Source organism: Chiroxiphia lanceolata, chromosome 14 (assembly GCF_009829145.1).
Source record: "Chiroxiphia lanceolata isolate bChiLan1 chromosome 14, bChiLan1.pri, whole genome shotgun sequence".
NCBI classification, from domain to species: Eukaryota; Metazoa; Chordata; class Aves; order Passeriformes; family Pipridae; genus Chiroxiphia; species Chiroxiphia lanceolata.
The window spans coordinates 8,976,212-9,001,274 of NC_045650.1; the positions used below are offsets into that span (position 1 = coordinate 8,976,212).

At 48.3% G+C, this 25,063-nt stretch overlaps 2 protein-coding genes across 4 annotated transcripts in view; one reads left to right on the forward strand and one right to left on the reverse strand.

The window, feature by feature from the left end:
* Positions 1-14,468, forward strand: part of ARHGEF6 (Rac/Cdc42 guanine nucleotide exchange factor 6) — a 40,633-nt gene extending 26,165 nt beyond the window's left edge. For 2 of the 3 annotated variants that reach the window (XM_032701639.1, XM_032701641.1), the window contains 11 exons: positions 1,128-1,274; positions 2,100-2,186; positions 3,113-3,191; positions 4,042-4,175; positions 4,465-4,590; positions 7,375-7,395; positions 8,200-8,293; positions 9,397-9,486; positions 10,208-10,307; positions 11,168-11,222; positions 12,133-14,468. In XM_032701639.1, the coding sequence (XP_032557530.1) occupies positions 1,128-1,274; positions 2,100-2,186; positions 3,113-3,191; positions 4,042-4,175; positions 4,465-4,590; positions 7,375-7,395; positions 8,200-8,293; positions 9,397-9,486; positions 10,208-10,307; positions 11,168-11,222; positions 12,133-12,273 (1,074 nt within the window). In that variant the 3' untranslated portion in view covers positions 12,274-14,468. The remainder of the gene's footprint in view (positions 1-1,127; positions 1,275-2,099; positions 2,187-3,112; positions 3,192-4,041; positions 4,176-4,464; positions 4,591-7,374; positions 7,396-8,199; positions 8,294-9,396; positions 9,487-10,207; positions 10,308-11,167; positions 11,223-12,132) is intronic. The other variant, XM_032701640.1, reaches the window with a different exon arrangement.
* A 4,120-nt stretch (positions 14,469-18,588) lies between these two features.
* On the reverse strand, positions 18,589-24,461 carry CD40LG (CD40 ligand). Its single transcript, XM_032702004.1, has 6 exons — positions 24,252-24,461; positions 22,337-22,474; positions 21,753-21,795; positions 21,426-21,482; positions 21,063-21,125; positions 18,589-19,132 (listed from the first exon to the last, which is right to left on the reverse strand). The coding sequence occupies exons 1-6, from the start codon at positions 24,405-24,407 to the stop codon at positions 18,768-18,770; spliced, it is 822 nt and encodes a 273-aa protein (XP_032557895.1). The 5' UTR covers positions 24,408-24,461; the 3' UTR covers positions 18,589-18,767.
* Positions 24,462-25,063: the final 602 nt, after the last annotated feature.

The window sequence follows — 25,063 nt, forward strand, 5'->3', positions numbered from 1 at the left end:
TGTCGTTATGACACAACTAAAGAGGTTCGGTGCGGATTTGAGGTTACACAGGCAGAGATGCCCCTTGCCATGGACACGTGGTCCTGTTACAGGACCAGGGAGGCTCCCAAGCATGGGGAGGGAGGGACCACAGAGCCACTGTGATTCACAGTGGTGCCCCTGAAATGAACTGCTGTGGCTTTTATTTGGATTTGCGTCCTGGGAACATTGGATTGGGACACTTGGGACACCATCAAAACATGCGACAGTTGTAAAACCGGAGGAAGGCCCCACAGTTTGGTTCAAATGCGTGTGTTTCCAGAACAGACCCAATGCAGCCTCTCTCTTTGAAGACCTGGATAGTCAAAGAGTCTGTATGAAACTAAGGTGGAAAGGAGGAAAACCTCTGTCTGAAAAAAGGGTTTGGAAAAAAACCAATCAGCTGGTGAAAACTGAGCCTGGTTTTAGCTTTGCAGCAATTTTCCCTGTTGGCAGAGTGATCAGTTAAAGGAAGTTTTGCTTGGATTTGCAGGACTGTCTTTATTCAGCCAGCATTGTCCTCTGCTTGCTGAGAGCTGCTGAGGGACTGGCCACTCCGTGGAGCTCCTCCAGTCCCCAGCTGCAGAGCATTGGTGTGGTCTTTTCAATTACAGCACTTTCCAGCAGATTATTTTTGTGTGACTCTACAGCACCACCAAGTCCTGCTTTTGGGTTTGCATATTTTATTTAGAAAATATCCACCCATCTGATTCTTGGGGACTTTGCATTGCTGCAAATACAACTCTGCTGTTTGGACAAAATGGGCAAAATCTCTCTAAGCAGTAGCAAAATTAGAGACATTTAACTCTGCAGCTGTCTTGGTTTGGAAAATGTGACCCTGTACTCTCATAGGTAGGGCTGGTTTGGAAAGAAAAGTTTACTCAGTGCAGTTTGCAATTTCTTTGACATTTGAATATAGTCATTACTTCATAAATCACTAGGGTGTGATTTTTTAACAAACTTTGTGTAATAGGGTCAAAAGAGGCTTTGCTGATCCCTGACATGACCAGCCCTGAGCCCACAGGGCTGTGGGAGTGTTGCTGGTGAAACTGGGGTGGTTTGGGTTTGTGCCTGCCCTTCAGCTAACGAAGCTCCGCTGTGATTCCCAGTCACAATGCCAGGAGCTGAGGAAGAGGAAACAGCTCGAGCTGCAGATCCTTTCTGAATCCATCCAGCGCTGGGAAGGGGAGGACATAAAAACAATGGGAAACATCATCTACATGTCCCAGGTTATGGTGCAGTGTGGGGGAAGTGAGGTAAGTGAAGCCAGGTCCTTCTGACTAAAGGCATTGTGTCCAAATACCCCCTTGCTCTCAGGATGAGTGACGTGGGGCAACAGCTCCTCTCACTCCAGGCCAGGAAACTGCTGACAAATAATGGTGATAAATAATTTTACCTGGGGAAGAGCTGTGCAATGGGACTGTGCACATCTTTGGAGTGAGTCAGACACCCTGGGAGCTTAGCTTCAGGCCTTTAGTGTCGCACTTTTGAAGCAAAAAAAGTATCTCAGTGTCATAAAGCACATTAATTTCCCTCTTTCTCCCCTGTGACTTACTCTGAGAAAGGAGAGTGACTTGAAAGCGTCCTGTGTGCAGCACAGTGGTTGCTGTGACGTCCCAGTCCAGAGCTGAATGTGCTCTGGAACTAACTGAAGGGATTCCTGTGCTACTGGTCCTAATGCATCGCACCAGTGCTTGCCACCACCTTCACCAGTGGTGTTAAAGCAGTGCATGCTGCATGCTTGGTGTGGGAAAGTGCCTGTTATCACTGAATTTCTTGATGTAGCAACTTTTCCCTGAGAAGACCTGTAATGCCGGTTTGGGATGTGAGATGCTGGGAGACATAAGGTCTTCTGAGATGCTCTGCAGTGATGGGGAGGGGATTAGCAGGATGCAGACAAAAAAATCTAACGCAGGAAAAACTAGTACAGAAATAAGATGCTATAAAGAAAAAAAGCCCAAATAATTGGTTTGGGGGTGATCTGACAGGCTGTGATTCCAGCTGCAACAGGTTCAGTTTGCTGGAGGCAGGTGCTTGTGATGCATTGCAGACTGGACTAACCTAAATTTTTATCCCTGCAGGAGAAAGAAGAGCGGTATTTCTTGTTGTTTTCCAACGTTTTGCTGATGCTGTCTGCAAGCCCACGGATGAGTGGGTTCATCTATCAGGTAGGCTTGCTTAATTTGGAGTTGCAAGGCATTTGGTGTAAAAAAGGAAATCAGATAGCTCTTATCAAATTCAAATCCCCTGCATCCTTCGAACTCTCTGTTGTGATGGAAATGCTGGGAACCAGGGCTTGGTTTTGCCATGGGGACTTTCAGTGCCTTTGTCCTGCCAAGTGGTTAAGCAGCCTTTGGTAAGTGAATGCTGTGAAATTAGGAAAAAACAACCTGCATGTTGTCCTCTGTGCTGTTGTGAATGTGAAGTGTCCTGATCCAGCTGTCCACACAACCAGCCATCCAACTCTCAGTGAATGTTTCACTACTATAAAGCCCTCTGTAAAGAGCCCAAAGTTTCCACTCCATGAGGTACCCCAAAACTGCATTTCTCATGTTTTACCATTTGAATGGCTGGAATCAGGCTGTTGGGAGCTTGGCTTTTCTCCAGCTGTCTGAAAACATCAATACTGTCAGGAAGAGGCTGCTCTTGTGTTGATGTGTCATTTGTCACAGAAAGGGAGATGGGAAAGATTTGGGAAGGATTTCGCTGGGTTTTCTGACTTGACCCACTAGTGGGAGTAAGGTGAGCAGGCAGTTCAGCATGCAAATCAGAGGGACAGGGAAGGCTTTCAGAAAAACCAGGGGAAGTTGATCCTTTTGACTTAACTGTAAAAAAGGTTTGCTCTGAGTGAAGGGAAAGGGCGGCGGATGAGCCGGGATGACTCAGTTGTCATGGGAGCCGCATCTCCGGGGTTTGACCTAGTTGTGCGGGGAAATCTAGATCCATACATTAAAGGAGACTCTTCCTGCAGTCTGAGGCTTCACAAATTAGCTTTAAGTGGCGATTCCCAGAGAGAAAGGAATCAGCAGGAACAAACAGAACAACACCTGCTGGGAAGCAGATGCAGACACTGACTCCTCTTCAATTCTCCCAGGGAAAGCTGCCTTTGACAGGAATGACGCTGACGAAGCTGGAAGATGCCGAAGGGAACGAGCACATGTTTGAAATTTCAGGTCAGTAGGGCCCCTGCCTGGAGCCGTCCTCCCAGTCCAAACAACAGTTGCCACTGGAAGTACTGGTCCTCCTTCCTGAATCATGCTCTTCTTCTTGCTCTTTTACCATGTGTTGTCTGAGTTTCTGAGCAACCTCCTCCCAGTGCCGTTGCACTCTGCCTCTGGCTGCTTCTGGAGACTGGAGGGTTTTGTATGGGACAAATTCCCCACCCCAGTAGCACTGCTCTGGGCTGTGTGCCCCATCTGTGTCCAGTGTTGGTCCTGTGCAGCTCTGAGCACCTCATTTATTGACAGATTAGCAGCTCTGGTCATCAGGAAGCTTTCCTAGTTTTCCTCATTTTTACCCTTCAATGTATCTTGTTCCTATACACAGTCATTCATGCTCAGTGCCTGGGCTGCAGAGCAGCTGTCTGTGCTGGTGGCATTTGGTGTCAGGGTTCTGTTAATCAGGGAAATGTCATGTTTGCTTACTTTCAACATAAAGTAATTCTCAAACATTCATCTCACCAGTTCCCTTAGCCTTTCTGTGCACTTCCCACTCTGGCTTTCAGTGGTTGCCTGGAGCAGGATGGGCAGTCACATCATCATTGCAGACCTGGTGCTTACGGACACAATGTAGTGGTGGACCTGGCGGTGCTGGGTTAATGGTTGGACTCAGTGATCTTAGAGGTCTTTTCCAACCTTAATATTTCTATGATTCTATGTTTCTATTTTTGCCCTGGCCTTTTTGCAGCCACTGGGCTGTGCAAACTGAGGAGCCGCTTGCTGCTGCACTGAGCTGATCTCACCCCGTGTTTCCTCCTGGGTCTCTACTATTTGGTAAAGTCAGTTATTTAACCCTCTGCCACAGGGAACATGACAGAGCGGATCACTGTGTCCTGCAGCACCAGCCAGGACTTGCACGAATGGCTTGACCACCTGCAGAGGCTGACCAAAGGGACGTGCAGCACCGTCTCCAAGACACAGTCCTGGAGCCCTCATTCGGTGAGTGTCACCTCCCCGCCCTCTCTGCTGCCCGGGCTCCTCAGTGCAGGCTGAGGTCTCTGTTCCAGCAATGCACCCTGATACTGAGGTAACTTCAGGGCTGTAAGACACATCCTGCAGTTTTGTTTGTAACCATGTCACACTTGTACCATTTTACATGTATCCTGCTCTATTTTTGTTGCAACTTAGACATCTCAGAGTTCATAGTGAATGCTTGTCCATCTCCCTTCTCTTCTCTACATTGTTTGGTGGTTAACAGTCTTTGTTTGCTTCTCATCTATTTTCTCAGACATTTAGTTCAGCTGGGCAGATCCGTGGACCTCTGGAACCGCCCAAGATCCTCAAGCCCTGGAGCTTGAGCTGCCTCCGTCCTGCTCCTCCGCTCAGACCGTCGGCAGCGTTGAGTTACAAAGAGGTAATCATCCCACCTGCCTGTGCAGGACCCTGATTTCACACAATCCCTAGAGCTTGTGTCCAGTTTTCTTATGCCACAGCGAGGCCACAGAAGTATGGGTTCTTGGGGATGTTGGGAGAAATGACTGCCAGGTTTGGCCCCAGTCCTGCGATGGATGCTGGTTGCTGCACCGGGCTTTGTGCTACAAGGGACTCATGAGCACGTGTGTTTGCAGGTTGGATGTTTGCTGTTGGCTGCTGTAGCCAGTGCCCTCAGCTGCTGGATGTCACCAATCCCGCAGCAGGGTGTCCCATCAAGTGCTGTCCTTTGGCAATGCCATGGTGGAGCTGTCTCCTCTCCTCCTCCTGCCTTGATCTGAGCTGTGGGTTGGGAGCTGGCTCCCTGCCGGGATGTGTTCCAGCTCTAGCTGTACCAGTGGCTCAGCACTGCAGGACTGAGAAGCAAAGCTGCACCAAGAGGAAGAGGCAAAAGGCCTGCTCATGTTTGTTGTGTCTTTTACCTTATTTTGGTGGTTGGAACAAGGCTCTCTGCAGCAGCCATGGGCCTTGACCCTCCTTCACCACCCACCCGATGTTTTACACAGCGATGCCCTGCTGGGAGGCAGCAGCCTGAGGGATCACTTCCCCTGCAGGAACCCCAAGCCTCGGAGCTCTGAGGAGGTGTGGGGAAACCCAAAATACAGCCCAGCTCTGATTCTCACCCCACACCACAAATGCGGTGCTCTTCTTCCCTACCTCATGTTAAACTTTTGGGATTACTCACCAGTAACTTGGGTAATGTTCCCCTTACTGAGTGAGCACTCTGGATCTGAGTCAGCTGCCTTTCTTGGTACAGCAGCCCTGGGAGCATCACTGCCCGTGCTCCCAGTGGGGATGGGGATGGGGTCTTGGACCCCCTCACCCCACCAGCACTCAGGGATGGAAAGCCCAGTAGCCAGGGGGCTGTGGGTCCACTGATTCAGGCAGAGATTTTAGGTAGCCTCATCATATTTTGTTGCATTTTGTTTCTTAAAATTTGTAAAAGAATGCATTTCAGTTTGGGAATTAAATTGTTCAAATACCAACTGAGAAGACTGAAAATGACCTGTAGTCTTTGCATGGTCCAAGTCCCAAACAGAGACTAAACCGTTTCTTGCTTGTGTGGTGAATTAAAATATATGAAGAGGCTTGAGGTAGAGGAGAAATTTTTCTGTGTGAAAAACCACAGATTGAGTGATATGATTAATACTGCAGTCCTTTGCAGTTTCTTGTCCCCTGCCACACATAGCAGGAGTTAAACTCTCTGTGTCGAAACCAGGGGAGAGGTTTTTGCCATAGAGGCCGAGCAGGCGGGGAGCCCCTAGGGGTGGAATGCTGGATGGTATCCTGTGAGTTGTCAAAGGACCAAAAATATCATTTTCATGGGAACAGGCTGTGCTGGCCAGTTGGTGGAGAACCAAAGGCCAACGGGTCCAGCAGATCTGGGCAGGCACAGCCTGGTACCCAGTCAGTCCAATCTGAGCCCCCTTCTCAGGGGAGGGACTCGTGGACATGAGTTTGTGATGACAAATGGGAAATAAGTTCTGTTGTCCCAAGCAGATCCTCATCTGTCTTGTCCCTCCCTCTGGGGTGCTCAATCACTAAGGGGAATCCCTATTCCACTGTATTTTATGTTTTTTTTTTAATTTAAAGTAGGGCACAAAATAAACTACGCAAACAGCTCCATGCAAGTCACCTTCCTATAATGAAGATAAAATAAAGAAATACAAACTTAAAGATTATTTGCAGGGAAGTGAGTGGGAGAGTTTGATTAAAAGGTTAGAGATTTTCAGACATCCATGTTACTTTAATTGGCTTCTGGTAGTGTAGGATGGGATGGCACAGTCTTGTGCATTTCCTCATACCTTGCTGTGCTCAGGAAACCCCAGACCCTGCTTGCGTACTGCACCTCACTCTTGTTATTTCCATTGAAATTGGGTCATTTTTCCTGTTCTGTTTCCAGTAATCATTTGAAATAACAGAACAGGTAAGTTCTGTGGGTAAAACAATGTGTCTGGATTCAAGTTAGCAAAGGAAGAAAGATTTACCAATCATTTTTTCTACCACTTCTTTTTTTTTTTTTTAAACTGGCTGCTTTGCATTAAGTGTAAGATTTATAACTTCAGGATTTTGCTGGTCAGACCTGCAGGAGAGCTATGTGGCTCCCTGGACAGAACATCCCAGGGATGGGACCCTCCACAGGGTGTGTAGGGAGCTCCCCATCCTTCCATCAGAGCAGGGAGATGCTGCAGCGCTGATGCCTGATGTAGTCAGTTCTCCAGCGAGGCTGGCAGGTCCCCTTTGAGAAGATGCAGTCCTGGGAGGCTGTCACCAGGGTGGGCAGAGCATCCTGCCATCCTGGCGGGGGTTGAGGCCAGCAGGACTGGTGTTGAGCACGGGGCCACACCCCGAGCTGCTCCCCAGGGCTTGGATGGAGCCAGACACACGGGAGTCTGGCATTTGGAAGCATCATTTTAGGCAACCAACATCCACAGACACCGACTACTAACAGGAGGCATGTTCTCTATGTGTTTAGAGTGTATTAATGCCCACTTACCATGCGTTTCACATGTAATTTTTTGAGTTTTGCATGACACCGTGCTCCTTTGCATGTTGATAGTGCTCTAAAACCAGTACGGAGGGTTTGCCGCATTAATCGCAAGACTAACATTTAAATGTGTTTTAGAATTGTGAATTTAAAGGACTTGGTCAATAAAATCATCAGTCTCTCACACTCATCTTCTCTTTCTTTGCATATTCATTGTAGAGGATGTCTTATATCTTAAAGGTAAGGGTAGATACATCTCTTTGGCTTATCGTGGCAAAGAATGCTCGTTCCTGTTCATGCTTCTTATGCTTGCATGACCCTAATTTTGCCTGGCTGTATCAGTAAGTTATTGTGAGAGTCAGTAGCAACTGGCAAATATATTTTGAGATAACTCTCAAGAAGGATTTAGTATTATGGTACTTAAACTTCCTGGCATGCCTCTTCTCCTGCTTTAAATCCCTATTGCATGTAACCTACTAATACACTAATTCTCTCCAAATCAGCAAGACTTGTAACTGAGTGAAGGAGATAAAAGCTTGTGTTTCCTACTCGTGGAGTCATAGCAAACACTAACTTTGTGTGTGTTTGTTTGTTCTCTGTGTATGTGTGGGGGGGATTTATACTATCAAACAAATTGTGGGCATTTAGAAACAGTGTTATTTGCCTACTCTTATATTAGAAATCAAATCAAGTCAGTGGAATAAACAATACTTTAGGGTTTTCTAGCACAGACCACAGAGTTGGTAAGCAGGCTAAAAGTGCTATGAATGTATTTGAATTCTTTGGCTAAAGGATTTTAGACACGGGTTGAATTTGCTAGAGGAGCCTGTCCTGGCCCAACCCTGCAGGTACAATTCCCACTGCTGTTCCAGGAAGCTGGCACATGGGAAAGGCAAACCCCATCATTTTCCCCGACTTTATCGTTGTCTGCTTTGTAGTTCTCTAACGTGTTGTGTGTAACAGAGATAACTGCACCGGCTGCACTGCTCCGCTGTCTGAGCTGCCTGTGGGTCTGGGTACACACAAGAGTCTGTTTCTCTGTAGGATTCCAGCAAAAGCCCAAAAACAATGAAGAAGTTTCTTCCAAAAAGGAAAACTGAAAGAAAACCATCTGACGAAGAGTTTGTTATTCGGAAAAGTAAGTGTTGCCCAGAGAAGCTGTGGTTGCCCCATCCCTGGCAGTGTTTAAGGCCAGGTTGGACGGGGCTTGGAGCAACCTGGTCTAGTGGAAGGTGACCCTGCCCATGGCAGGGGTTCAGACTGAATGATCTTTAAGGTCCCTTCCAACCCAAATCATTCTATGATTCTATTTTTCTGTTATTTCTGGAGGTTTCTGTGTTCTCAGTCATCTCCACGGGACTTTGAGGACATCCTTTCTTTACAGGCAGGGTGCTCTCATTGTGATGAGCCCACATGCTGCTGAGCAGGGGAGGCTTCTGGAGGTGCACTGGTCCTCAGCCTCTGACAGATCCCCTCCTCCCCTCCCAGTTATGACTGCTACACATGCCACCACCCTCCTTGTGATTGCTACCACAAGGTCACAGGTTGTGGGTGCTCTTGTTCTGGGTATGAAGCCAGGGAACTACTCCCAAGTAGTTAAAAGCTGCAGTAAAACTGCACATCAGGAGTGGCCAAAATATGTCTAAGAGCTGGGGCAATCCTGGCCATGCCAGTAAGTCATAGAATAGTTTACATGGGGAATCAGGGAACAAAAAAAGCCCAAGTCCTGCCAGGGTGTTCACCTGCAAAGAGGGATGTCCTGACAGCTCCCTAAAGCCCACTTGGGACATTCCTCTGGGGCTTTACATGAAGGGCCATGGGCACCCAGGCCATGGTCAAGCTGCAGTGTGCAGCTCTCCCTCGAAAAACAGCACTGAGAGGAGGCTGGAAATTAAGTCTTTGTGTTTCCAAGTCCTGCTCTGGTGCTGATGTACCAGAGCCCCCATACCAGGGCTGCTTTGCCTGCCCATCTCCCAGCGCTGCCTGCATCCAAAGTCAGGCATCACCCCCTGGGTTTTGCTGAAATGAGCAGCCAGAAGTGCGTTTTCATACCAGTGCTCAATGCCACACAGGCCCAAAAATGCAAAGGACCTCAAAAGAGAATTGAACAAAGTCCTAGATAGAGTGTCAGCCACAGAAACAACACAATCTTCTCTTAAGGGGCTTGGGAGCAAAGGCTGGGAGAGATGAGGCCAGAGCACCTCGGTTTTCGTGCGAGCTGTTGTTTGCAATGTTTTACAGGTACTGCTGCGCTGGAGGAAGATGCTCAGATCCTGAAGGTGATCGAGGCATACTGTACTGGGGCAGGCTTCCAGCAAGCTCTCAGCTCAGGTGGGCACACAACCAGATTATTTAGTTCATACTCTGCCCACAACACTGATAACCCCTCTGGGAAAAAACAGATGTTGCATCATACAGCAATGAGGCTCATGCTAGGAAACTGTGTGGTGCTCAGTCTTTGAGATAAGGGAGCTTTATCTGCCTGGTGGTTTAGTTGCCATTGTTTTTCTTCTAAACACAGAGAAGAAGCAGGTAGGAGGGCAGATGAGACACTGCTATTTCACCAGTGATTACCTGATGGTAATCTCAGGTTGCTTATAGCTTTAGAAAGGAAGCATGAATATTATCTTTTAATCAGCTGCATGTTTAAGAACAAGCAGCTTCATAAGAACCTAACATCTTCAACTCTGGAAATACAACTATTTATCATTGCTACTGAAATGTCAAATTAAATCACTGACCTGTCAAATAATGGTACATTTAAAAAAGGGAGGCCACGGTTCTTCTGGGAGCTCTTGCCCCTAATCGAATGGTTTCATTTATAAGTCATGATGTAACTTTAGATGCAATGGGCACTCTTGAAAACTTTCCACTTGCTGCTGTAGCTCGGGGATGTACAAGCCTGCACTTAGCCATGGCAGGGAGCTGATGTCTCCAGGCTGCCCCAGGCTCACAGCGGAGCAGGGAGAACGAGGGTTCCTGTCTCCAGAGCAGGGTGGGCACCAGGGAAATTTCCCCCTTTTTCTTCCTGATGAACAATTCTTGTACACAGGCTCCCGCAAAGACTCCATCCCCCAAGTCCTTCTTCCTGAGGAAGAGAAAATCATCATAGAGGAAACACGAAGCAATGGCCAGACAGTCACAGAGGAAAAGTAAGTGTGGTTGCCCTCCACCTGCAGATCCCCATGTCACTTTTTGGAAAGGCATTGAAAACCAATGCCCTCTCCTTCTGTGTCCCCACACAGAGGAGCAGGGCTGATGTCACTGACTGCTGCCTTAGTTCTGGCAAAGAACCACAGGGCAATTTCAGTTGCTGTTTTGTCCCTTTTAAGGGCAGAGCTGCCTTCCCAACTGCCCTGACCTGGCTGTATCCCTATGGATACTCCCTCTGGGAGTCTGGATCCCCAGTTTATGGCTTATCCAGATGTAGCTAATGGGGTCAGGGAGGACAGAACCAAACAAGTGACTCTTTTTTTTTTTTTAACTACTGACATGCTGGGCTGCTGCTCCCCTGGGGGAGCCTGCCTGGCACCCTGCCTGTGAGTGCTCCCAGCCTGTTCCAGAGCTTATGCATCTGGGTGACTGTGTTGATCTGCTCCCTTTCCAACCCAGATGGTGCATTCCTTTCATGTTTGGTTTTTTGCAGCATAACCTCAAGGAATCAAGCTGCTTTACAAAAGATTCTCAGGCATTTCCATGTTTAAAGACATTGTTATTTATTGCTGTAGCATAAACAAGGAAGCCAAAGCCACAGACCATTGTTAATAACTTAAAGACAGCAGAACAAGGTATTGAAGTTTGAGAAAAGAGCCCTGAGTTTTGGACCAGTGGCTTATCAATGCTCCTGGGCTGTGTTTCCAGAGTAACTTTACAGGCAGCAGCCTGATGCTTGTGAAGCAGAAGCTGGAAGCACCTTCCCAGTCAGTGCCTGGTTCATGACAGCTCCTGTGCTGTCACTGTTTTCCTGCACACCAACTTTCTTCTTTTTTTTTTTTTTTTCATTTTTTTTCAGGAGCCTTGTTGACACAGTTTATGCACTGAAAGATGAAGTCAAAGAGCTAAAGCAGGTAATTTGAGTGGGATTGTTTGTGCTGGGAGTTGAGCAAAAGCCAGTCAGGCTGTGCTGGGTCATCCTTGACTGGTCAGTGCTCAGGAAAAGTCCTGCTGATGCTGGTCCCACCCTGCAGCTCCCTGAATGAACATTAGTTTTCTTCTGATTTAGCTCCTTCAATCACAGAATCATAGAATCTTCAAGGCTTTAAAAGACCTTGAGGATCATTGAGTGCAACTGTCAACCCAGAACCACGTTGACCACTAAACCATGTTCACAAGTGCCACATCCACACATTCTATGAACAACTCCAGGAATGGTGACTCCACCACTTCCCTGTTCCAGTGCTTGACAAGCCTTTCTGTGAAGAAATTTTTCCTAATATCCAGTCTAAATCTCCCCTGGCACAACCGGAGGCCGTTTCCTCTCATCCTCCATGCAATTACTTGAGCACCAAAAACTGCAGGAGGAAAGGAGGAGTAGCTGCTCTTGTGGTAACATGAAACTTTCCCCCTGTTCTAAAAGCTCTTTCAACTTGACTGTCCATATAGGTGTCTGGTGGATACCAGTTCTTATAGACTCAGAGAAAATATGTCCTCTGCCCTCCAGCACCAAGCCTGGAGGTGGGAGAAACCACCCCAGGAGAAGAGGGTTCTTCAACCCAGGCTAAAATTACATTTCTAGGGAGGATGTTTCTTCCTGATTAAAGTCAGGAGACTTTTTTGCAGGTCTGTGAGGTAGTAAGGATCTGTTTGGGTTAATTGTGGTCCAGTCCACTTATATTCTCATCCTCAGAAGCTCCTATCAAATATCCCTGATATTTCATCACCTCTGAGGCACCAGGCAGCAGGCACATGGAAGTACCTCATTGCATCAAGTGCCTGGGCATTAACTGCATCTTTATTCCTTTATTTCTCACCTTGCAGGAGAACAAAAGGATGAAACAGTGTTTGGAGGAAGAGCTAAAATCCAGGAAGGACTTGGAGAAGCTGGTTAGAAGGCTGCTGAAGCAGACAGACGAGTGTGGCAGGGAGGACACGGGGCGCAAGTCGTCCCTGATCGCCTGAATTCGGGGAGAAGCTGCTGGCAGTGGTGTGTGACCTCAGGTGTTTTTTGGGAAGCGGAACTGGATCCTTTGCCTCTTCTTGCTCCTTATTTTGTTGGTTTGGGGAATTTTGTTACCAAAAAAAAAAAAAAAAAGTCATAGAGAAAAAAAAATAGTTTTTCTTCCATCCAGTAAGGAAATAAAGCAGAAACAATCGATCACAAGTAAACCAGTAAGCAAGCGGTCCATGATTCACAATTCATCTGCAGCAACTAATACCTCATCGTACCTGCTACTGGGAGCAAATACAAACTCTGCTGATGATTACTGCTCACAAAGGCTTGGGCAGCAGTTTCCTGAAGGAAGCTTAGGCACTTTTTAATGCTTTCATTCTTTTCAAAAGCACCGGTACCTATTTATTGAATGAAAACATTATTGAGGTGGCACTGAGCAGAAACCAAAAAGCACCATGCTACTCTTTTCAGATAATCACAACTGGGGAAGCTTTTCCCATTCACCTTCTTTTTCCCCATTAGTTGACTGTAGCGAACTAGAGCCCAGCAATACTGTGGTTCCTGTGTGGCCTTGATACTGATTAAAATGTGCAATTAACATGAAGACATTTGAACTCCCTGGGGAGGTCAGATCTGGAGCACCTGTCAGAGCGCATGGGAAGGTGTGTTGCACAGTGCTGCCTCCTTACAGCTCGTGATTAGCACAACAGGTAACTGCTGTTCTGCCCCCCATCCCTTTTCTTATGCATGACCTAAAACTCCTACCCCCCTGCTTTGTTTTCACATTGAGTGTCCAGGTATCCTAGGAGATTATAGTTTTGCTGCGCTTCCCCTTGCAGGACATGCTTTTCTTTGTATGAAATGTAAACACTGCTTGACAACAACACAACAACCCCAAATGTGCTGGTTCCTGCTCCCTCCTGCCCACGTTAGGCTCTCCATCACTCCTTCCCAAAGGCTGGGAATGTAGCCAATGGCCACTTCTCCCCCCGTCGCCCCAAAGGGGCTTTCTGCTAGAGAAAAGGAACTTTCTCTTGGAATAGGAAAGGTATTTATGCTTTGACAAGAGCTGGAACGCTTCTGGGAAAAGGATGTGCAACACCCTTCCAGATCCCTGCACAGCTCCTCGAACACAGCACACAGGCAACATGCATATGTATCAGCTATCTTCATCTTATTTGGTGTTATACCCTAGTTTAGAACTGATGTTTTCCTTCCTTCCTTAACAGCATTATAAAAGTAACCTTCTGTTAAAGTTAATGGTAAGTCTTATTTATCTCACAGGGCAGCATGGTCCCAGGGTGTGCAAAGGCACCACAGATCATTACAGTCACACTGTTACGTTGGTCATGAAGGACATAACAGAGGCAATAATTACAACTCCCTCCTTGCCATTAAAATTCAGCCAGGACATAGCAAATGGTGTTTAGGGAGAAATAGACTCAAGAAGATCATAAGGAGTGTAGTAAGAAACGCTCTTTAAGCTGTTTCTAGGACAAAACAGAGGTCTGGCTACATTTGCCATGCCCAGAGCATCCCAGCTGGATGGCAGCTCCCCACATCCCCACCCAGGCACACAGCTGAGTGGTTTGGTCAGCAGTTGAGCCCTAGTGTTCCTGTTAATCGTTTTCCAGGAAAAGGACCTTTGCTGCACATTCTGCTGCCCTGGGATGCCATGCCCAGACACCTCAGCACTATCTGGTCCTGCTGCCTGCCCAAAGCTGGGCTGGTAACTGGGCTTGCAACATGCAGCCAGTGCAAGGAAGCAAACCAAGGACCCTTTACACTCTGAGGAGAGGGTAGAAATGTGTCCTCGCTGCCCCCAGGTTTAGTTGAAACCCGTGCTGTGTACATATGCATGTTTGTGAGATGTAATGTGATGGAGGGCACACTGGGACTTTTTGGATCAAGCGTTTTGTCAAGAGCTAGAAGCCAAAAAAAGACAAGAAAATAAAAAGGAAAAGAAGCCATGCCGGATGGACAGCAATGTTTCCATATTTACTTTGTTTACAGTGCTTTGTAAGTAGGTTCCAGTGAGTCTGTCTTTAGATGGATGTTGTGTCAGCTGCCTTCCAGTTTATCTTTGTCATGTAGGTTTATTTACTGTAACTACTTATGCAAGTTCAACTTTTCTAACATGTTTTTATTTTGAACAGTTTTTTAATTGACATTTTCAACAAATAAAGAAGGATAAAAGTCTCTTCTTAGCCCTCGGTGCTGCTTCCTTTGTTTCCATCACAAAAGCAAAGCCAGGACGTGCTCTGGGCATCGCTGATTTGCTCAAAATGCCCGTGGCTGCATCGTCCTGCCTCTGATTTGCTGGATGCTGTGGGGATACAGGAGAAAGGGTGATGCTGGCACTTGGGCTGTTATTCCTCCCATCACCCAGACCTGCAGCAGGGAAGGGCGCCTGCTCCCAGGGGAAGAAGATACACTTCCATCCCTCAGGCCCTGCATGCACTCTGCTCACAAGGATGCTTTATGGAGAACAGGCTGCTCTCTGCTGCACCAGCCAGCTGCTGTAGATAAGTGACTTCCTGCCTGAGATTTTTTTTTTTTTTTTAAGTTTAGTGTGTTCTTTTCTGGGGATTAGGTGTGGTGACAGGATTTCCTTTGGTCTACCACTTGGACAAGACTCTCCTGCACACTGGGGTTTTTTTTAACTCTTTGGTAGAGACATGCCACACTCTCAGCGTGCAGCCAAAGCGCAAGGATTGAGAGCAAGAGGACTGAACCCTGCTCTTCCTCTCCAAACAGCTCTTGGAGTGGAAAATAGAACATGGAAAAAAAGAAATACTGGCCTTGCGTGCATCATGGAAAAACACTCAAGTCTGAAACTGACGGAGGGCAGGTTTAGATGGGATATTAGGAAGAAATTCTTTACTGTGAGGATGGTGAGGCACAGGTTGCCCAGAGAAGCTGTGAATGCTCCATCCCTGGAAGTGTTCAAGGCCAGGTTGGATGAAGCTTGGGGAAACATGGATTAGTGAAAGGTGTCTCTGCCCATGCAAGGGGGTTGGAAGTAGATGATCCTTAAGATCCTTTCCAACCCAAACTGTTGTAGGATTCTGCAAGACAGCCCACTTGAACCCAAGTGGCACTTTGGAGAATTGTTGCAGAGGCAGAGCAAGACCACATCCAGACCCAAGAGCTCCGGACAGGCATCCTGCAGTTCCTGCTGCCTGTCAGCTCGGAGCTCAGTGGCCCAAGCTGGAGAGACCCTGCTTGCAAACTCACATACAAATCTTTTTTGAAGAAAGAAAACCCAAAATCTCCTTTCTTGTACAAAACTCAGTATATGTATATGTATTTCCAGCAAGTTCAGTGTGTCTTCAGCCATGTAAGCACCTCTCTCAGCAGATGACTGTGCTGCTGCTTACTCCTGCCACTGCTCATCTATCACCCCCTGTGCCAGTCCTGCTGATGTGTCCCACATAATCATCATCCTCTCTTCCCCTTCTTTACTCAGAGAGAAGAACAAAAATCAGTTTGGAAACCATAAAATCCACAGCCCAAGGACTAATATAGAGGCCCAACGTCAAGGGAAAAGTCAGTGTATTGACAACCTTCAAACTTTCCATGGGGAGAGGAAACCTGTGCCCGCTACAGCACCAGGCAGGGCAGTGGAGAACAAACCACCCGGGAGAAGGGCACAGCTGGATGGCAGCAATTGAATCTCCTCCCCTCCCACACACTACCTCACATCTGAATCCCACAGGCTATTTTTGGCAAGCAAAGAAACAGAGGCAAGAAACAAAAGCCCTGGGAAAAGCAGCAGCATGGGCAGGGGCCAGGGTCAGGCAGGCAGCCCACGGGCAGGGGAGGTGGCAGTTGGCACCTGCTGCCCTCGTTGCAGAATTTACAGACTTGTTTTATGCCTGCTTTTTGTCCCCTCTTTAATTGTGTCCCCCAATCATGTGATTTGCAGCTCTTGGATCCCCTGTCAGTGATATGGGCTGGGAATCACAGCCCAGCCCAAAGTCTCCAGCAGGTGCCCCTGGCCACTGAGTCTGGGGGCTGCAGGGGCTCCAAGGCTGTGCACTGATCACAGTGCTCGTGATGAACAGTTTTTCTGCTCCTGAAGGTTTTTGGCCACACACATGCTCCTCATGGCCCTCCCCTCCCCATCTGCTCACTCCCAGCTTTTTCTGTCTCAGACCACGCCAGTTTACACCATCTTTGGTTTCTCCTGTGGCTCCCACCCACACTCCCACTGTGATCAAGCAACTCCACCTCCCCTGTGGAGATTTGGGGCTCTCAAGCCATGCCAGCACTGCCTGGCTGTGTTTCAGCAGCAGCAGAAATGCGGTCAGACCCTTGACACTGCAGGAGATGGGGGAGGCAGCAGCTGCCCAGCTCCACACACAGCAGCCACAGGATCCCAGCTTGTGCAGCATCCATCCTCTGCTCCAAAGCAGAGACATCTGTGCAGGCTCCATGACCTTAGGACAGGCAGGAATAATCCTCTTCCAGTCAGGTGTCCTCAATCCTGTTAAACTACTCCCCACCCCTCTGCTCCACAGCTGTGCCTGGTGCTGCACCTCCAGTGCCCTGCTGCCTTCCCAGGGCAGGGCAGGGCTCCCTTCTTCCTCCTCCAGCCAAAATGTCCCCAGCGATGCCTGGCCCTGGCATCCCAACATGCCCCAGGGAACGTGGTGGGATGGCTGCCCCTGGAGGCTTTTGGGACTGGCTGTCCCCAGTGTGCCCCCCCGGTGTGTCCCCAGTGCCACCCCACTGCACTCTCAGTCCCCAGGCTCCAAGCAGGACCCCAGGAAATCCCAGCCTGGGACGGGGAAGGCTGAGCAGCATTTGAAACATACAAGGCCACCTATCTCTTAATTCATAAACTGTATTAGCTGGGTGATCAGTGGACAAAACCCCACACTGGGGAAGGGGAAACCATGGATATTGAAATAGGTTGCAACATAGTCCCCTAGCACGCAATCTCTCTCTGGTTACAAATATAAGACTATTTTAGTTAAATAAATGTTCCTTATGCATGGTGTCAGACAAGAGTGGTCCACTCCCTGATGAAGTTAGGCAGTTTTGGAGAACAGCCAAAAAATACATATTAAATTATAGTGAAACCAGACTGTCTCTGAGCTGTATTGATTTTGGTAGGGGGCTGTGCTGGACACCCAGCACTGCAACGAGCTGTGCGAAGACTGCCCTGTCCATCCCATCATTGGTGGCACTCAGGCACTGTATTAAGACTAGACCTGCAGCCTCCAGCCAAGAAAAGCCTAAGGACTGCCAAAATCTGGAAGCAGGTTTCTAGGAGTCTCTCCAAATTTTGTGACTCTGACAAGTGTCACCAGTGTAACACAATGCCCCAGGCTTGTCACCTATGTAATCTTCAAATACTTTAATAAAATGCTGCATCAGCATCCTTGTGCCCTGCTCACCTTCCCCACATGCCAAGCTGCAGAATAGAGTTGGGAGGACCCCAGTGTGCAGTGTTTACCAGGTACCCCACCCCCTGCCAAAGACAGGGTCCTGCTCTCCTGGAGCTCAGGAAAAGTGCCACTGTTGGCACATCCTCAGTGAGGCCAGCCAGAAGATGCTCTGCACATGCCCCTTCAAGGGCTTGGTCCTGCCATCCTTGTGCTTTTCTGGTCCTCCTCTTAGGGTAGGAGGGGTCTCAGGAGAAGATGCAAGTCCAATTCTGAGGTGCTGTCCAATGGCCCTTATACAGAGGAGTGAAACAGTCCACAGGCAGAGGGTTTTCTACCTGCAGAGGCAGGAGGGAGGACAGTCTGGTGAGCAGATTCAGGTCACCAAGAGCAGAGCACCACTGGTGCCTTACCCTCACTCTGCCTTGAAATCAGCAGTCCCACCTCAGCCACCAATCGCTCCTCTGATGTGGAGCAACTGTCACCAAGTATGAACCCAGCCAAGGCAGTGACACACTGGGAAGACTGGTTGAGCTTCATAGATAGGCATGGATGGAAAATATGGGGTTCTCAAAATACAGCAGACAGGGTGGCAACGATGCATCACCAGCAGCTAGAACGTAAGGACAGCGCTGGGCTGACTGATTCCTTTAGAGAAGACGTTCCTAAGCCTTTTTATGTTTTTCCGTTGATGTTTGGTAAGCAGATTGGTACGGGAGATATGCATGAACACAGCTTGGCTGAAGTGCCCCAAGCCGTCCTACAGTTGCTAGGAAAGAAACGTTGATGGTAGTTTGCTAAACAAAGCTCTTGTGACATAACGGGGACAGTGACCCTGCCAGGAATGTGGGGTGTGTGGACCCAGACACGCAGCACCAGCATGTACCAAATCATTGGCAGTGGCAGAAGAAAGCTAAAAGCAAACAACAACAGCCTCAAACTTTGTTCCATTTGTGTTCTCAGGGCCCCCTGGCCCTCATTAATAAATAACAAAATATACAAATTAAGAAACAAGAAAAACAAAGAGGCAGAGGAACATAAATAAAGGGAAACAGGGAAAGGCACGTTGCTCAACAAAGTTGGGCTGGAACCGCAGCTCGGGTTCCTCACTACAGCTTGAAGATGCCAAAGTAGTTGTTGCCATGGTTGTAGTTCAGTTTTGTGGAGTCTGTCACGTTGACAAAGACCATGTCATCTTCCCGGAGCTTGAAGACACCTCCCACCCGGATGGACCGGAGTTCGCAGTCACTCCCGGTGCCCTGTGTCTGTAGTCCCTTCAGCAAGAGCCGGTCCTCTTCCTCGGGGAGATGCAAGTACATAAAGAGGGTGAAGGGTGCTGAGGATGCTTCCTTGGTGCAGAAGCTGACTTGGGAGTAGATGTAGTAGAGCCCTGCTTCCTTCACCTTCAGTTTCCCCTCGTGGTTGGATATCAAGATGTTTGTGGGGCCATACATGGTCTCCTGCCACTGTAGCACTGTGGAGAGAGTGTGGCAGGTGAGCTGGGAGAAGGAGACATCCAGTTTTTGTGAGGACCCCCCACAGACATCTGGCCTCACAGCCTCTGTTTGTCTGTGGGGTGTGGGGGTGGGTCCTTCCCACCCCAGGACACCAACCCCAGCCCATGGGAGCAGGTCCCTTTCCCCAAGGCCAGGGCAGGTTTAACCCATGTTGCTGGTCACTGGCCTTGACACCCTTGAATCGATATGCAAGTGGAGGAGCACTTTGCTTCCTTCATCAGGCCAAGTGGAAATGCTTAGGGAGGAGGATTGCACATGGTTACCACCACAGACCAAACACACTCCTGTGTCAACTCCTGTAGGGTTGCTATCTCCATGGATTTCAGGGATACAACCTCCAAGCCCTCAGAGCGCTGCCAAAGCATACTGCAACTCCATTATTCAGAACCTCCCATCCCAGGGCACACAGCCTTTCCTCCAAAGTCCCTCCTCCACCTGGCCTCTGGAGATGGCAAGACTTTACCAAGGAAGCACAAAACTGAACACCCCACAATTCTGATCCCTGCCTGGGTGCAGAGCTGGAAGGGCTTTGCACAGTGAGTGCTGCTTCCCACCACCGGGACCACGGCTCACACAGACCGGCTGCTGCCGTGGTTTTTGGGGCACTACTGGTATCGTCATGGTAGCTCACAGAGCTGGTGCAGATAAGCCAATACCGAGATCAGGAAACCATAGGGACTGAGGTCAGCTATGACCTCTGGGAAGGAATTTGAACCTCTGCCTTCCCCAGCCTACAGAGACACCTGCAAGAGTAGCCAGGGTGAGCAACCTGGCTCCAAGGGAAATAATGGGTTTGACTGCCCCAGCCCAGAGTCCCAGTCCCTGTGGCAGGGTGGCATGGGTGATCCTGGGGGAGCCACGTAGCCCATAGTCCAAGACTGATCATCCCACAGGGACATTTGCCCTCACGGAGCTGAGCACCAGGCAACTGCTGCTCTCTGGGCTATTTCAACTTGCTTTATGGGCTCAACAAGTGCTTGAGCAAGGAGTTTTAAAATGCAGCGAGTTTCTCACTTTGATCTTATCTAACACTAAGCTTTCCACAGATAAACTATGCTCTGGGTGAAATGCTGCGTCAGAGATGGAAAGAGCAGTTGCTGATCGCTGTCAGTTACTCCAGAATTAAATCAGAAGTGCTCAGACTGTGAAAGCCTTGCCAGACGGAGAGACTGGCCTGGCAAGCTCATACTCACTTTGGTAATCCTTGCTCTTGAGGGATGTCCCTTACCTAAGGCTATGCTGGGGGACAGAGCAGTGAGAGCCCCCATTGTCAATACAGAGGGGCACACAAGTGCAAATGGACTCAGGTAGATCTCTCAAACCTAGCGTGGCCATGGCTGTGAATAAGTGCAGCTTGCCTAAATCAGTTTGGATCTACGTTGTGACTGTAAAGTCCTCAGCCAGCCCACATTGCTACCACGACCACTACGGGTGAGAAGAGGATTAAATCAGCAGACACAATATACCAGCAGAGCCCTCCTGCAGCAGCCACCCCAGCTAGGTGTGTCCAGGAGAGCAAAAGATCTCAATTTGAAGAGCTAAAGACCTCAATATGAAGAACAAAAGAAAAATGGGAAATTGTTTCTTAAATTTGATGAGAAAAATTTTACCACTTGTAAAGATTAAGCTGTTGTGGTGCATTTCCAGGAAGGCACATATATACGGCTACTGAGGACAGTTGGCAGGGGATGTGTGAACCCCATGTGGCACAGGAGCACGTGGTGCCATGCTCTGTGAGGTTTGCTGTGCTTTGGGGACACAGTTTCATGCTGGAGTTGCTTTGTCCCTGTCCCTGCCTCTCGAGAGCCACGGGGCAGGACTGGGGATGCACACTGCCATGTCCCACTGGCTCCCTGGCCGAGGTCAGACCGAGTGGGTCTGTCTTACCTGAGCCTCCATTGTCGCTTTTCTGAACTGCCAGGTGGACTGCAATTGGCTGCCTCTTCTCTGCTGCAATTCCAAAAGGCCAGTGTTATTAATGCCTTGGCACCCTGTCCCCCCTGGGCAGCACAGCTCCTCTACAGGGACTGCAGCACCTCCCACTATTATGTTTCTCTACAGGCCAATTCCAGCTCAGATACACTGTCTCCAGATTCCAACCCCAGCTCAGAGTAAAGCAGGACCTGGCCTCTACTCAGCAGAGACATGCAGTTGCCTCTGAGACAGAGCCTCTGAGGCATAAAGCCCATGGAGGAGACAGTGCCACCTTTCCCACTGCTGGGACGGGATCTGGATGTGCCCACACCTCACCTGCCACAGATGTCTCATTCTTGTGTGTCAAATGGGGATGTTCATGGTGCTCATGACCTGCAATGCAGAAAGACCATGAATTTAGTTTCGGGTTCAGTTTCATCAACTTCAGCCATTGTGCCACCCAGAACTGCCTGCCCTGGTGAGACACCCATGCCCAGTGCCTCCCTTCACCAGCCCCATGCTGTGCACAGTCCTACCCCCATGGGGATGCATCAAACCCTGATCTGTCCCCTGCCTCCGTGCCATACCCTGAGCTGCTGCAGGGTGAAGGAAATCCCTTTCCAGACCAAGCTATGGGTGCACTGGTGACAGCAAGAAACTCACCTCTCTGCATGTCATACTTGGGCTGCTCCTCGATGGCTCCGTCCTGTAACAACAGTAAAAACATATATATTTTTTTGAAGATGTACAAATACATGATTTTGAAAGCTTCTGTATGGTCACTGCTCGAGTTGGTGCTGTTTGGCCCTGACATCTCCTAGTAGAGGTGTCAAAAACAACAGAGCCCTTCCTCCCCAGCATCATTGTTTGCAGCAGGGGGTTTGTTTATGATCTTAGTTTTCATGCAATTAAAATTATGTCAAGGGGAAAGTCTATTTAAAAAAAAAAAAAAGAAAGAAAGAAGCAAACAAACATCTTTTAATTTAAAAACATGTCAGAGAGCTTTAAGTGCTGCCAGGCACATCCCTGCCCCTACAGCAGGGGGTTTCAGGGCTGCTGAGCAGGGCCCATCTCAGACACAATTTTGGTAGTCAGTCAGGCACTGATGCAAACCTGAAGGTTTAGCTGAGGTCATTGTTGTCATCAGGCAGTGACAATGAGGAAGAAATGTCCCCTTCCTACCTGCTTTGGCCAGCACAGCCACTCCTAAACAGAGACCCCTTCTTTATTCGCAGAGCAGCACGTACCTTGTACTGGAGATTCTGGAAACGCTTTAAAATCTGTTCACAGTCCAGTAATGTTGACTTCTGACCTTCTGGTGTCCGACATTTCTGTACTTTCCTCAGGAAGATGTAATCTTCATTTAAGCTCAACGCTTCTTCCATCTGCCAACAGGGGAGAGAAGAGAGGGTGAATGGAATGTTAGTGGGAAACCTGCAACAGCTGCCAGCAGAGCCATGCTGTATTCCTGCCAGGGATAAATTACAGCCTGGGAAGCTCAGGGTCAGATGTTCAGCATTGGGATGAGCTGGGCAGACAAATTGTGGGTACCAAGAGCTCCCACCAGCCACCCAACACAGCATCTGCACCTCCTCTGGGAATTGCACCCACAGAGCTCACCCTGATTGGCAATGCCGGGTGGGAGGATGATTGTTCAGGATCTGTTTTTCTATCACCTTAATAATGAGTTTAAATGTCTCTCTCTACCTTTTCCAAAAGGCACAGAAACCTCAGGAAAGCCCAGGGACTCAGGGTTTGCGGCTGCTTCCCCAGTAGCCCCAGCAGCTGGGCTGCTTGCTCTGCCCCTTGTTTCCCTGCCCACACAGGGGGCTTGACATTTTTTACTCACTTACTGATTAAAAGAGCTGCCAAGAAAACAAAACAACTTGAGGGTTGGGGCTGAATTGCACCAAGAGTTTCAGATTGAAAAAAAAATGGGAAACCAATAAATTAATAAATAAATGCATCAATATACTGATTTGTGAAATTATACCTGGTTTTGTTCTTTTTTTTTTTCTTTTTAAACCTAGCAGTCAGCTAAATGGCAAAGAGAAAGTGCAGCTGGACACAAAGACACATGGCCGGGCAGAGCGCTCAGCACAAGCAGCACAGGGATGTGGAGGGTTGGGTTTGAAGTCCTGCCACAAGCTCTGAAGGCAGCTGAAATCCTCCTGCCACCTGTGACTGCATTTCAGCTGCCTCTAATCCTCTGTGGTGACCCCATGCAGTCACATTTCACTCTGCTGGGGACCCTCTACTCACTCCTTTGCTCCAAGCTGCAAACTCTGTGCAGCAAAGTTCCCTGCCACCCCCCTTTAAGATCCTCTAGCTCAGGATTGCTCTCCATCCTTGAAGATCAGAAATCACCCACTTAAATTTCAATTTAAGTTGAGACAATACATTTAAAAATCAATAATGATGACCTTATTGGTGCATCTGGCAAGAAAAACTCGGTCTGGGTTTTAGGCACATATTTCTTTAGCTGGCAGTCTTTTCTGATTTGGAGGAAAGTAGCTTTAGATTGCTGATTTTAAGCATTATGCAGTGTGGCTGCAATCATGGCAACCTCATAAACAGCTTTTCAGACTCTAACTTTTTAGTAAATATTGTCCCAAGTATGGGACAGGATCACCGATGCCACGTCTCTTCAAAAAATGACAAACTACTAAGGTCCCGTCTTCTCTTCCCTGAATTGAAAGATAGCATCTGAAGCGAGACATTGGTAAAATTCATACATATAACTCTAAAAAAATTTTCATTTCTGGACCTTTCATCTTCACAATTAGTGTCACAGTGTGTGCCAAGTGCTACAAAACCAGAAAAACCACCACCAAGCCCAAAACAGCCACTTGAACACCTAAACCACACTCTCCCGTCCCCGGACTGGCCATGGGCTGCCAGGGTTGCTCTTAACGGCTCTTCTTGAGTGATCCATTCTCTTTTTGTTAAGAAAGGGAACAGACCTCTTCCCCAGAGTACATCTTCATGTCAAACTAAAGCAGAAATGAGAACACGGGTGAGATAAATGCTACTGCTGCATCCCTCCAGTGGTCAGCATCGTCTTCTGCCGTGTTCATCCTTTTGGTGAGCAGCCTCACCACAGCTGAAGTCAAACCGTGCCAGCAGTCCAGCAGAGACAGGCAACCTTCTTTCTCCACTTACCTTATCCATCTTCATGTGAAGATATAAACAGAAGAGCACGGTCCCGATCATCTGTGCGACAATAAATACGGTGAGGAAGCCCATGAACATCTTCATGGTGCCAGGCGAGGTGCTGCTGATGGGTCGGGGTGTCTCAGGGCTGTAGGGTTCATTCATCCTCCTTGCACTTGGCTGGGGCTCCTTCAAATGAGCTGCTTGCAAGTAGCATGAGAACTGTTGCGCGAGCGCCCGCTGCTCAAGGGATACAGGTTGCAGCAACCTACACTTCCTGGAAAAACCTCTTCGTAGTGGGTAGGTTTGTTCACTACCCTCTCCCACAACAACAAAAAAAAAAAAGGTTGCTTAGACTTTCTTCTCTCTGTTGCACTTCCATGCCTTTTTCCTACTGTTCTACAAGAAACAGAGAGAGGTTCTTATTCTGTATATTCATACTTGCCCTTGAATCACTCCAAACTATTCCCTGCTGTTTTTTTTTCCTGTTGCTGATGAGAGTTTTGTGGCAAGTTGTCCTCAAAGAAATGCAGACTATGAATACAGGTAGAGAGCTGCTGAGCAGTACTGTGGGCTGCCAGGGGCTAGGAAGCACTCAGAAAGTTGGTTGTTTCTCAAAAGGGGAAAAAAGGCTTTTTGCTGTTCATTTCCTTCAAGAGAAGGACGATTTTTGGCAGTGAAGACACTTGGCTGAGGCAGGTGGGTTATGCTGGTTTCTGCCTTCTCTTGTGCTCCCCAGGGGTGAAGTCTCTGCCTGGGGAGGCTGGATGATCTGGGAGGAGGGATCATCTCTACGGGCACCCTAGTGACCCTAGTGTGGG